Source organism: Zeus faber (genome assembly GCF_960531495.2).
Source record: "Zeus faber genome assembly, chromosome: 2".
Classification (NCBI taxonomy): domain Eukaryota; kingdom Metazoa; phylum Chordata; class Actinopteri; order Zeiformes; family Zeidae; genus Zeus; species Zeus faber.
The window spans coordinates 33,084,317-33,096,816 of NC_137189.1; the positions used below are offsets into that span (position 1 = coordinate 33,084,317).

Sequence of the window (12,500 nt, forward strand, 5' to 3'; positions counted from 1 at the left end):
GAGCGGGGTGAACATGGACGCCGAGGGTGGCTGGTATCGTGTGCAAAAATCGCTAAAATAACAAAATAGTAACGTGAGACCAAACTACTAAAATCCCCCCCAAAAGGACCCCACTTGCTTACCCCCGACGGGGCCGATCTTGTTGGTGATGGCGTATCGAAGGATCCTCTCCTCCTGGACGTACATGACGAACACCCGCTCCATGGTGACCTGCAGCGTTTCCGGGCCCGAGCGGCTGTCATGGCGGCAGTCGCGGTGTGTGAGGTTCTGCCGGAGCTGGAAGGAGAAGGACTCGGATCCGTGCTCGGCCGACACCACCGAGAACTCCCTGACGGAGGTGGAGGTGGTCACTGGACGGAGGGGTGGGAGCGAGAGGGAGGTAGAAGGGGTGAATGGATATTGAAAAAGGGACGACTGGCTCCATCAGAACCGCAGCTCCGTGTCCGTCAGAACTAGTTCCACACTGAAAGTCAGAACAACTGGGAGTGATGACAGGTTTGACTCTTCGACTCGAGATTCAGTTCTTTCGAGTCAGAGTCGTTCATTTTTCTGACTCTCAGTTGGTGTAACGCACGGGGAGCAAGCCATCAATGACAGTCAGAAGAGTTGATTCAGCTCTTGAGTTGTGAAAAATTGACAATAAACGATAAAAATCAAGCGAAGAATAAACAATACATATGAAAAATAAACAATGAACTATAAAAATGTGGAAATATACAACGATATACAGTGTACAACTAATGATAGAAAAAAAAAACAAATACCCAATAAAATAACCTAAACAATAAACAAGAAAAATACGGCAATGTACAATGAGTTAAAAAAAAAGAAAATCACAATTACCAATAAAAATAACCCTAACAATAAACCAGGAAAATAAACCTAAAAATTACCATTGAACAATATATATATTTTTCGCTGTAGTTAGTGGGTTACCTGAAGGGTAGTACTGGTAGGTCTCCTTGAAGGGCTCCATGGTTACCGTGGCGCCCGGCGGCAAGAAGGGCACGTTGCCGTTGATGACAGTGTCCACGGTGAGGTGGTTGTGGTCGTCGAGGCCGCGGGCCGTCTGGACTATGGTCAGCCGCTGGTTGCCAGGGTAGAAGATCACCTCCGCATGCCGGGTGAACTCAGCACCTGGGCACACGATGATCAATCAATCCGATCGATCAATTAATGGCGAGTCGGTCGATCTACAATACATATGTATGTATCTAGCTCTCTGTCTATCTATCCACCTATCTGTCTGTCTATAGAATTTAATCTATTCTTAGTTCATCGGGGATAAACTTTTGCATGTCGTGAAAAGTTGAATGTCCACATTGGTTTCATGCAAGACAACACACACACACACACACACACACACACACACACACACACACACACACACACACACACACACACACACACACACACACACACACACACACACACACACACACACAGCTGTTTCCCATTAGAGAGAGGGGAGTTGCAGGGCTGATATCACATCACATCCCTGGAGACAATACAGCTGGCTGGGGGAGAACACAAACACCCACCCACCCAGCCATGCACACACACACACACACACACACACACACACACACACACACACACACACACACACACACACACACACACACACACACACACACACACACACACACACACACACACACACATTTTGGCAACAAAAGGGTTTACGCTCAAGATAATTTTCCTCCATGGTTTACGGTGAACTTAATAGAGAAGAGAAAGCCAACTTAACAGATCTCCATTACACACACACACACACACACACACACACACACACACACACACACACACACACACACACACACAGGCTTACCAGTGATCTTGAACCCTGCTTGGCTGTTTGGAAGCTCTAAGGCGAACAGCCAACCGAAGAGCTCTCCGATCGGTGCCACCGGCATCAGGGCCCAACCCACCGGCTCCGGGATCTGATCAATGAATCAATCAATCAACCGGTCAATCAGTCACTGTCAATATGTCGTCATGCAGGTATTAAGACCCTTCTTCAAACATCCTTCCTACAGCCCTGAACAGTGAATTGTAGGGATAGAATATGGATGGACTGACGTATTGATTGAACATAGTTTTTGTTGTTTCTTTATGGATGTAATGTATTTCGTGGCAGTTTCTCCCAAAAACGTCCCAAAAAACAACTCCCTCCTGTCCACTTTCAATTTCTAGAGAAAACCAGAGAAGCTGCATGTGAATAAATCATGAAAAAATTATCTCTTGTGTTGCAAGGTCAAAATTACAAGGCTGCAGTATTTCAACCAATTCATCAGTTCCAGCAGAACAGCTGCTCTGTGTTCATCAGAAGAAGCTCTGGTTTCACAATGAAACTGAGATCGACAGTACTTGTAGAAATGAAAGGTTGTTTCCATCAAGAGACAGAAGAGTCAAAAGGTCCCTTCTGAGTTGTGAATGGAATTCGCACAGGAACCATTTCATTCTGTCACATTGTAAAAATTGTAAATCAGCCACATTCAATATGGTCCACGCCAAATACCTTGGCCATTTTTTTTTTCAATTTAGTCCAGAGTAATTATTTTGTGGGTCAAAGATTCACTCTTGCCAGAGTCACTCCAGACTCCCGAGTCATTAAAAACATTTGTTCACGACCAACGAATCGTTTGCGAGTTGCGCATCGCTTGCTATTACTCGGCCATAATAATAATAATAATAAGCACGGTTATATGTGTTAAAAGTGCATGTGTTTCGGTGTCTGTTTCATGGGATTATTTTGAGGAAACACTGGGTTAACTATGAAGGGGTTTCTTTTCTGATCGTCCTGGTTCCTACCTCGCTGATGGCGGTGTAGGCCCTCCCGTCTCCCACCACGATGTAGGCGTGGAGGTCGATCTCCTTCAGCTTCACGGGGGTGGAGCCCACTGTCACCGTGCCGCTCACCTTGCCACTCACCCTCTGGGGGGCACCTGCGGGTGAGGGGGAGGGGAGGGGAGGGGAGGGGGGCAGTTAGCAATTAGCTTTGCATGGCACTTTAAAAATATGCATGTATGAATGAAGGAAGAAAAATAAGCAAATGGCAATATGCAATGAACGTAAGGATTAGCTGAATTGCAATGAACCTAAAACGAACTAGAAGGTAGACAATTTTGGGAATATTAACTAGAAGATAGAAAATAAAATTCAATATACAATAAACCTAACAATTAACAATAAACCTAAAAACAAACCTACAAATAAACCATAAAAATAAGTGAAGAAATAAACCATGAACAAAAAAATGTATATACTTAAGGATAAACAATAAATATAAACCGAAAAATTCTATTAAAAAAAACAAGATTGTTGTAATTTTGCAAAATACAACAATCTTAAGAATTTACTGAAAAATTGGCAATATATAATAAACCAAAATAAATATTAGACGATTGAATCAGAAAAATTGTAAATATACAATTAATAATCAGAAAAATAAAGCAAAAAATAAAGGCTTAACAAGCAAATTTACAAGAAACAAGAAAATTGGCAACATAAAATAAACCTAACGATAAACCAAACACGGTTTAATAAAAAATATGCGTTTGTGTGTTGGTATACTCACCCTCAGGGAGGCAGTGTCTTCCGTTGCCATAGAAACCGGGACGGCAGTGACAACAGAAGCCTGTGGCGTAGTCCGTGCACAGTGCATTCTGGGAGCACTGCTGCTGGAACCTGCGGGCGTGGAACAGGAAGAAGGAAACAAACAAACAAACAAAGAGCCAATTGATGAACTGGTTAATCATTCAACAAACCATTGCAATAAGTGGGAAGAAAATGAATAAATCAACGACTGAATGACTGAAAATGAATGAACGAACAAACAAACGAACAAACAAAGTGTACAGCAAGTCCTGTACACTCACCGGTGGACACTTCACACTCACACTCACTCATACACTCACACACACACACACACTGCACACACACACACACACACAGATACAGGCGGTCCCATCTCACACACACACACACACACACACACACACACACACACCACCAACACCTGCTTTGAACATACCCCAGCACCCCCCTGGTTGCATTCCTCTCCTTTCCTCCCTCATTTACTGCCAAAACTATGACAGGAAGAGGCCACGTGACCAGTTGTAGTTCCAGTTTTCCTGGACCTAATTAACTGTTTTTCAATCCATGTTGGCGTCTGATGTTTATGTTTTTCCACGTACATGTTGTTGTTTGGTTCTATTTTTAATTGTCTCACCCGCGGTGATTCTCCCCCTCTTAGAGTAGTGATTAGTTGTTTATAGACCCAAACATGATAAATAGTTCTCCAAAGAGGGGGGTTGGTGGTGGTTCTGTGTAACGAAAAGCTGTGCTCTTGTCATCCTGCAGGTCGTCAACAGCACAGAGTTATTGCAGCAGTTGTTGATGATTAAAGAATGCATAAAGAGTTGCATTGCAGGTTGAGAAGTTGAACTCCACTTGCAGACTAACTCTGTCCTAGATGCAATAGCATACAAATACAGCATGCTGTTGTATGCCCAGCATGCTGACAGCACATGTTAAAAAAAAAATGAAAAATGAATGTAGGACTCAAAAATTGTATTCATAAATGAACGCATAAACAAATGAACAAACAAACAAACAAACAAACAAACAAATGAAGAAACTAAGGAACTAATGGATGATAGAATGAACAAACAAATGAATGTGGGAATGAAGAAATGAATAAACTAATTCATTAATGAACAAATAAGTCAAAGAAAATGAATAAAAAGTAAATCAAACAAATGAACAAATTACTATTACTTTACACTCCTCTACGGGATGAATCAATCAATCAATCAATCAATCAATCAGTCATTCGACCAAGCGGCCAACCGATTAATCGATAAATCTGTCAACCAATTAATCAACCAATCGATTAAATCACATCATGTGTAGTATAGCTTGCATACCTGGCACACGTCTCCTTGTTCTCCGTGCTGTACTGAATCACTAGGGATGGAGAGAGAAAGAAAGACAAGGCAGAGGGGGCAGACAATCGCATCAGATTCATGTTATCACACAGGGATTTATGATAAGAGAATAGAGATCAGATAAGATTCATTCTTATCTCAAAACGTCAACGTCGACCGTCTTCATTACCATGTGATTTATTGTATTTTTTAACACACACACACACACACACACACAAATTTCAAGGCCGTGCTTGGAAAAACAATTTCCCAAGAAACCTCTTTCTGCCTCTCTACTACAAAGACATACTGTTAATAACATTTTTATAAAAATATATATATATTTGAAAGTATTATTATTATTATTATTATTATTATTATTATCATCATTTCTATTCACTGACTTTTTTATTTTCTCTGGTGCAATAATTTGGTTAATAATAATAATAATAATAATAATAATAATAATAATAATAATAATAATAAATATAGCTGCAGGCAGCAATACACGGGGTCCAGTTTAGTTGTGTTGGGTGCATTTTACAGTTTTTCGGGCTTCTCTGAAACACGATTTTCAAATTTACTTGAACGCAGCGCCCCCCTGATCTGTCGTCTCCTGGTTGCTTCTTGTTTCTTCAGTACTTTTCTTTTTAATATTGTGACTGATCTTGACGACTGGGTCTTTGGACAATGGCTTCTTTATTGCCTTAGATTTTCTAAGACAGTGATATTTCTGTGATAAAAGTGATATTTTTGTGTAATTATCATTGCAAACTACACCTTAACCGTGTTTCGAGCATTTTTCGGACTGGTGTACTGGCACGTCGGTCGTGAAATTGCGAAAGTTTTGTTTGGTTTTTCGCTAACATCTGCTCCGTATGTGGATCGATTTGGATGAAACGTCAACCACGTGGTCTTCGTGAGCGCAATCCGTGTTTGTGTGTTATGCAGAAGTTGGTTTTCCAGATAGTTTGTGGCTTCAAAATTCAGAGAATTTGGGGTTATTTTTCCTCTTACAATAACAGTATGAGGCTGCCGTACAATTCCAATAGTAATAATAATAACTGACTTATTTATTTATTTTCACCGCTGTGTAATAAGTTGGTCTGTGTGAAAAACTGTGGGGTTGTATTGTAAAAAAAATAAAATTATTGTATTTTTTTTATTGTCAAAAATCTGGTCCAAACATCCAAAACAAGAGAAATGAGGAATGCAGGAACGCCTTGTTTTCTCTTTCACTTCTCCCTATCTTTTCTCAAAAAATTTTTTTTATTCATTTAGAGTATGTGACTGCAGCTGGTCTCTCTCTCTCTCTCTCTCTCTCTCTCTCTCTCTCTCTCTCTCTTCCCGCTCTCTCTCTATCTATCTAGCTCTCTCTCTCTTTCTCTCTCTCTCTCTTCCTCTTCCTCCCTCTCTCGCTGTCCTCTTGAAATGGGGCAATGGAGTTCAGCAGGAAACTGCTTACTCTCTCTCACACACACACACACACACACACACACACCACACACACACACACACACACACACACACACAGTGGAACAGTTGTGTGTTTCTTTGTGTGTGTGCTCAACAGCTGCAAACGGAAGAGCTCTCAGTGTACTTTTACACACACGCACAAAACCTCCATCCTCCTATTTTGCTGTTATTCATATTTCATCTAAAAGTAACACACTTCCAAATGACGAGTCTCCGATCTCACATTTGCTGACTCACTTCCTGTGAATCTCCCGAAAGAAAGATTAACACACACACACACACACACAACTTGTGCAATAACTGTGCCATTTATAGTATTATTGAAATAACACTAATAACTTTGTAGACAAGTAATAATTTAGTTAACGTGATAATAACTTATCATCCATTGTTATCCATGTCCGTATTATTGTAAACATATTTATGTTGTACCCACCAACCATACTGACACATAGCCGCTTATATTACCTTTTAACTTAATTTATCCTGTGCATAGAACTGCTTCTATTATATTTTGTACATTTTTACATATTTGTCATTTTTCCAGACCGTTAAGCAGAAATGCACCACTCCTCCCCAGGACAAATTCCTTGTGTATGTAAATGTACCTGCAGCCACAGTTATAAGGTTTATAAAGCTTATATAACAGGGACGGATTAACCGAGAGTAAACTCAGGAGTCCAGAATTTGGTTTGTGTGAGTGTTTGTGGGGATTTCCAAACACACGCGCGCGCACGCACACACACACACACACACACACACACACACACACACACACACACACACACACACACACACACACACACACACACACACACACACCTGGGAGCTCACATAGCACAATGGGGGTCTTGTGCTGTTGGCTGTTGGCCACTGAGCAGTATTTTGGGGTTGTCAGAGGGGAATGAACTGCTTTAGGTATGTGTGTGCTATACAAGCAAACAGGGCTGTATAGATAGATGGATGGGTGGATAAATAGATGGATGGATGGATGAATGGATGGATGGTTGGATGGATGGACAGTAGAGATGGTACCTCCGGTGTCAAAGTTGACGTCGTCCTCCTCCACGCTGACCACATGGCTGCCGGCATTCCTCTGAGGGGGATAGACATCCACCACCTCCAGAGGAGGCTGATAAAATAATATGATTAAATAAGCACTCGTTGTTAGAGTAATAACACTGTAATAACAGTGTAATAACATTGAGGAACAATGCAATAAGTTGCGACCAACCCATCCGTTATCAGCTGTGTCTATACCGTTGTATACACATTATTTATATTTTTATTCATACATGTACAGGAATATCCAACTATATTAATATCTATATTTATATCTAGAGCCTCTGCCATAGTCAATTTTTAATAATGGCTCTTTATCTGTATTCATCTGTCGGGGCGTTCGGTCCATTATGGCGGAGGGCCGTGCCCCATTCCTCCAAATAAAACAACTAAAAACAGCACGAAGACATCGTCGGCATCGTCGTCGGCACGGAGTAACGGGGCACGACTCATGGACTCGTTAAGATTATTTTCTGTGCATAACGCATGGAGAGGGGGTGATCGAGGAGCGATTCCCGGAGAGAGTGTCCCCATGACGCACGGTTTCCTTCCACACGCACTTGTTTCGTTCCATAAGGAGATGTAAAATAAAATAACCTACATCGAAAATAAAAACACACTGTTTTGGCGCGCCGATCTCGGGCACCACATTGACTTGGGTGACTGACTTGGGTGTAGGCTTTTACGTTGTGTATGTGTGTGTTTGTGTGTGTATGTGTGTGTGTGTGTGTGTGTGTGTGTGTGTGTATATATATATAAATATACATATATATTTTATTCCTTGTTTTTTTATATTGGTAAGCATTCACTTTCTAGGCTACAAATATCTATAAACTGTTTCTCTTTTTTGCTCATGCTGCTTTCAGTGAAATTCAAGAAAATGACAACGCACTGAGTGTCTTGTTTTTCTTGTATTTCAATGTATTTCTTTTTGAATAACAGTTAAAGCATATTTTATTTGGAACTACCTTTTGCAATTGCAGCAAAAAGTAGTTCTGCATTTTTTCTAAAGCTGGTTAAAACTTTGGCTGCTGTAGGTTGCTAGGAGGAGGCCACACAACTTCCAGAAGTCTGTTATGTTCGTGCGGAGGTAGACAAAAGAGCTAAGTTGCAGAACTGCAAAAGGTTCAAAAAAAATCATGAAAAGCCTGACACAACGCACCGTTTGTGACGTTTTTTTCCCGGTAAACCTTATGAAAACCTTGTGATTATACTTTGCATTTTCCATTATGGAAAATGAGATTCAACACGTTTATTTAAAGGTTTCAAAGTTTGCCCCATTGGACTGCATTTAGAAACAACGAGGTGCTGCAGTGGGGCGTTGAGGGGAGCGGTAAGTTCGTCGCCAGTAAAAGTTCCCAAAATTGTGAACCTGTACATAAATCTGAATACGAAGGGTGGCGTACCTGTGGTTGCTGCTCCTGGGGCTGGTTTGAACCTCCTTCCGGAAGGGTATCCGCAGGAGGGGGCGCGTATTGCCGCCCCACCGGCTCTGGAGCGTATCGGGGTTCGGAGGTGAGGGTGGCCTCCGGGGGCGAGGAGGAGGGCGGGTCGCGGCGGGAAGGTTCCGGGTTCCGGCCTCGGGAGCCGGGGGCGGGCTGGAACTGTGGGTCTCCGCCTGTCAGCGGATAGTCCTCTTCTTCTTCTTCGACTCCCGCTTCTTCTTCTTCAGCCGCTTGGTTCTCGGGGTCGAAGTTGCTGTCGGGGTACTCCTCGAACTCAGCATATTCTGGAGTGGTGGTGTCCTGTAGGAGGTTGAAAAAAAAAATGTATATTAAAAAGCGGGGTATGATGGGATGGGAGAACAAAAAACAAGGGCTAATCAGAAGGATTGACGCGGCTTCACGACTACAAATGGGAAATTGTTATCGTGGGAGCTTCCTGTTTTGACAAATGACCTTTAACATGTCATTTTTTAAAGGCTTACACATTTGCCCCATTGGACTGCATTGAAGCACGGTGAGAAGCTGCTGCAGAGTGGTAAGTTTCTCCATAGTAATGGTTAAAACTAGGAATGTTAATAATTCATGTTGTGATTGTATCATGGTGAGTCTTTGGGGCGCAGGGCTTTTCGAGAGTAAAAATACCCAGCCTGGAAGCAGTGGTACTCACCAGCACGACAAGGGGCGGTGGAGATAAAAATGCCCAGTGGAGCAGGAAGAAGTGGTAAAAGTAGAAGCAGGTGGAGGCTTCCAGAAGATCGACAAACAACAAACTGCACGTTGGAGGGGAGGATTCTATGTTTATTGTCGCTCAACAACTAATGCTGCGTTCAGATGGAACACAGTACCCGGGAACAGGATAACGGAGATTTCTGAAGGGCACGTGGGGGAGGAAAAAAGAAACCTGGAGCGAGGGAGAGGTACGATGGCAAAACAAAACGAGCGATGTGTTGCGATGGTGACGACTCCAATAAAATATATTAAACTCAATTATTTTGTGCCTGTTATTATAGATACGAATTGTAGTGATGATCATTGTCCATATCTGCACCGGACTTGATCCGCCATGTAACATCCGGATCATTCCATCACGGAGGACGGCAAAAAGTCAAAAAATTTAACTCACGCAGAGACGGGTCGTAAATATTCCTGTATGGACGAGCCAGCTCAGCGAGACTTGCTTGGAAGTTCTCCATTTTTGAAATGAAATGAAATATGGAGAAAAGGCTCGTCAAGCCAAGTCACAAAATCTCGGAGGTCCGCGACGTTGTGTAGGTCCCCGCGCACCCTGGCGCCAGCCCCCCGTGACGTCATTCCATTTTATGTTACCAATTAATTGACTATTGTTTGTTAAGGTTCACGACTATCGGTTGAGGAAATTCCTTTCAATTTGCATCCCTAGTTACAACTTATCGGAACTTATAGTGAACATTGTATATACATAAAATGGCGAACCTGAACCCGATCCAGTGCTTTTACTGATAGACCGTTAGGAAGGTGTTTTAAAACATTACCTGGATGATGTCGTGGCCTCTAGGGGGCGACGTGGCCAGGAGACCGCCCACAGAGGCCGGGATGATGTTGTCGAAGGAGTAGCGGTTCCCGATGTGGAACAGCCAAACTCCAGGAATGCCCGTGTTGCCGACCCTGGGAGTGAGAAACACAATATGATCCCTCTTAACTCACGGAACAAGTTTAAAATGATTTCACACAATTTCTATGCTTCTTCTAGAAGTTTTCAATGTCATTCGTCAGATATTTCTCGGCTTTCCTACAAAACTTAAGAGCAGATTTATATCGTGACGGAAGTGTCCACAAGCCAAGCTTTTTTCCAAAATCCTAACTTTTATGTTTTTTCTTAACTTTTGAAACTTTTGACCATTCTTTGCTCATCAACAGGGGCATGTTAACCTTCTCTGGACTGAACATGGAAGACTGAAGACTCACTGGTAGAGGTTCTTGATGCTCTGCTGGTCGCTGGTGACACTGTAGTAGGGTCCTTCGACCCGGGAGAAGATGAGGTAGGTGATCTCTCCTCGGCTGAAGCCCACCCTGGCTGGCAGCTCGATCTCCACGTTGTATGACTCCTAGATTGGAGGGTTGCAGGGTTGGTGGGTTGGTGGGTTGGTGGTCGGTTGGTGGGTTTTAGGATTTTAGGGTTGTAGGGTCGAAGGGTCGATGGGTTTTTGGGTTGGTGGGTTGGCTGGTTAGAGGGTTTGGTGGGCTAGAGGGTTGGTGGGTTTTAGGGTTTTAGGGTTTAAGGGTTTTAGGGTTGGTGGATTGGAGGTGGGTTGGTGGATTGTAGGGTTGGTGGGTTATACCCCTCTCCACTGCGCAAACAACCCGGTAAGATGCACTAACCCCTGGCATTTGTCATTAGTGGGAAAGGTTACAGCCCTGTTTCAGCCCGGGACAAATGACCCTCCAATAGTCACAGGTTTTTATCGGCTCCAGCCCCAATCGGCTCTGATATAAACAGGACGCTCGGGTAGACACACAAATTTTTGCCCCATTACTGGCACAGGTCGATGCGCATTTAGGTTTTGGACGTTGGCCCATAAATAGATCCAAATAAATCCAATTTAGAATCCAAAATCAAAATCAAAAGTTACTGACATTTTTTCCCTCATGCTGGGCTATGAAATGTTTGGAGTGTGGAGAGCGCTCTGTGGGGACCACAGTTGAGAACCCCCACGCTTCCCGCCGTGCTCTCAGCCACTCCAACACCGCCCCCAAGCCGGTCTCCGAACTGGAGGAGTGTCTCCGCTCCTTGCCGGAGAAGTACCAGTGCACGCACCGTGCATCTGGTGCTACCAGTGCCCGGGTGCGGGCATGAATACTCCCTTTTCCGGCGTGTTCATGATGTCGAACGTGACACACCAAAAAAGTGCTGGTGACTGAGTGGAAAATAAAAGAGTATTAGGCTCACGCAAAAAAAAAAGTACCCCCGTGTTCGGACAATAAACTCGGAATACTGCCCCCGACTTTCGGGACCAGCGAGCAGAGCGACACGCACTGCAGCCACCCCCACCGCGGCACCAGCAACGCATCCGCCCGCCAGGTTAAACAGCGTATACGGAGCAGGGAGGGAAAATAAATAATAGATAGATAAATAGACCGACCCGGCGAGGGGGCACCCACGCTCGCCGCATTTTCTCAATAGCACCAGATCTAACAAAGTGTGTGTGTGTGTGTGTGTGTGTGTGTGCGTGTGTGTGTGTGTGTGCAGACGCATTTCATTTTACAAAATTTCCTTTAGCACCACGCCCCTGTCTGGATTTAAAGATTTATTAAGGCTTGCGGTGTGAACGTAGCCTTAGTGAGGTAGACATTTCCACATCTCCACAACCACCCTTGAAACACTGCACAATGTACAAAATGCCTAAAAAGGGAATGCATGAATCTCAAAACAGCTGTCTGTGTGTCTGTTCAGGGTCAAAACAGCTTTGGGTGTACTTTTGAGACGCAAGGTATAACAGCCGCAAATCAAATTGACCGCTGTACTTAAAAACAGGAGCAAACAGTTTTCGGATAGGGGGGCTGGCCTGTCACACCAGGGGGCGTCCGGGTGATAAATAAGGACCATCTT

The 12,500-nt window shown here is 43.4% G+C and overlaps 1 protein-coding gene across 4 annotated transcripts in view; it reads right to left on the minus strand.

Annotated features, from left to right (window-relative positions):
* nid2a (nidogen 2a (osteonidogen)) overlaps positions 1-12,500 on the minus strand; it is a 62,324-nt gene that overhangs the window by 36,715 nt on the left and 13,109 nt on the right. For all 4 annotated transcript variants that reach the window (XM_080024339.1, XM_080024337.1, XM_080024338.1 and 1 more), the window contains exons 5-14: positions 10,859-10,998; positions 10,426-10,558; positions 8,876-9,214; positions 7,443-7,539; positions 4,932-4,971; positions 3,581-3,690; positions 2,815-2,948; positions 1,832-1,943; positions 937-1,137; positions 123-350 (exon numbers count right to left, since the gene is read on the minus strand). In XM_080024339.1, the coding sequence (XP_079880465.1) occupies positions 123-350; positions 937-1,137; positions 1,832-1,943; positions 2,815-2,948; positions 3,581-3,690; positions 4,932-4,971; positions 7,443-7,539; positions 8,876-9,214; positions 10,426-10,558; positions 10,859-10,998 (1,534 nt within the window). The remainder of the gene's footprint in view (positions 1-122; positions 351-936; positions 1,138-1,831; positions 1,944-2,814; positions 2,949-3,580; positions 3,691-4,931; positions 4,972-7,442; positions 7,540-8,875; positions 9,215-10,425; positions 10,559-10,858; positions 10,999-12,500) is intronic.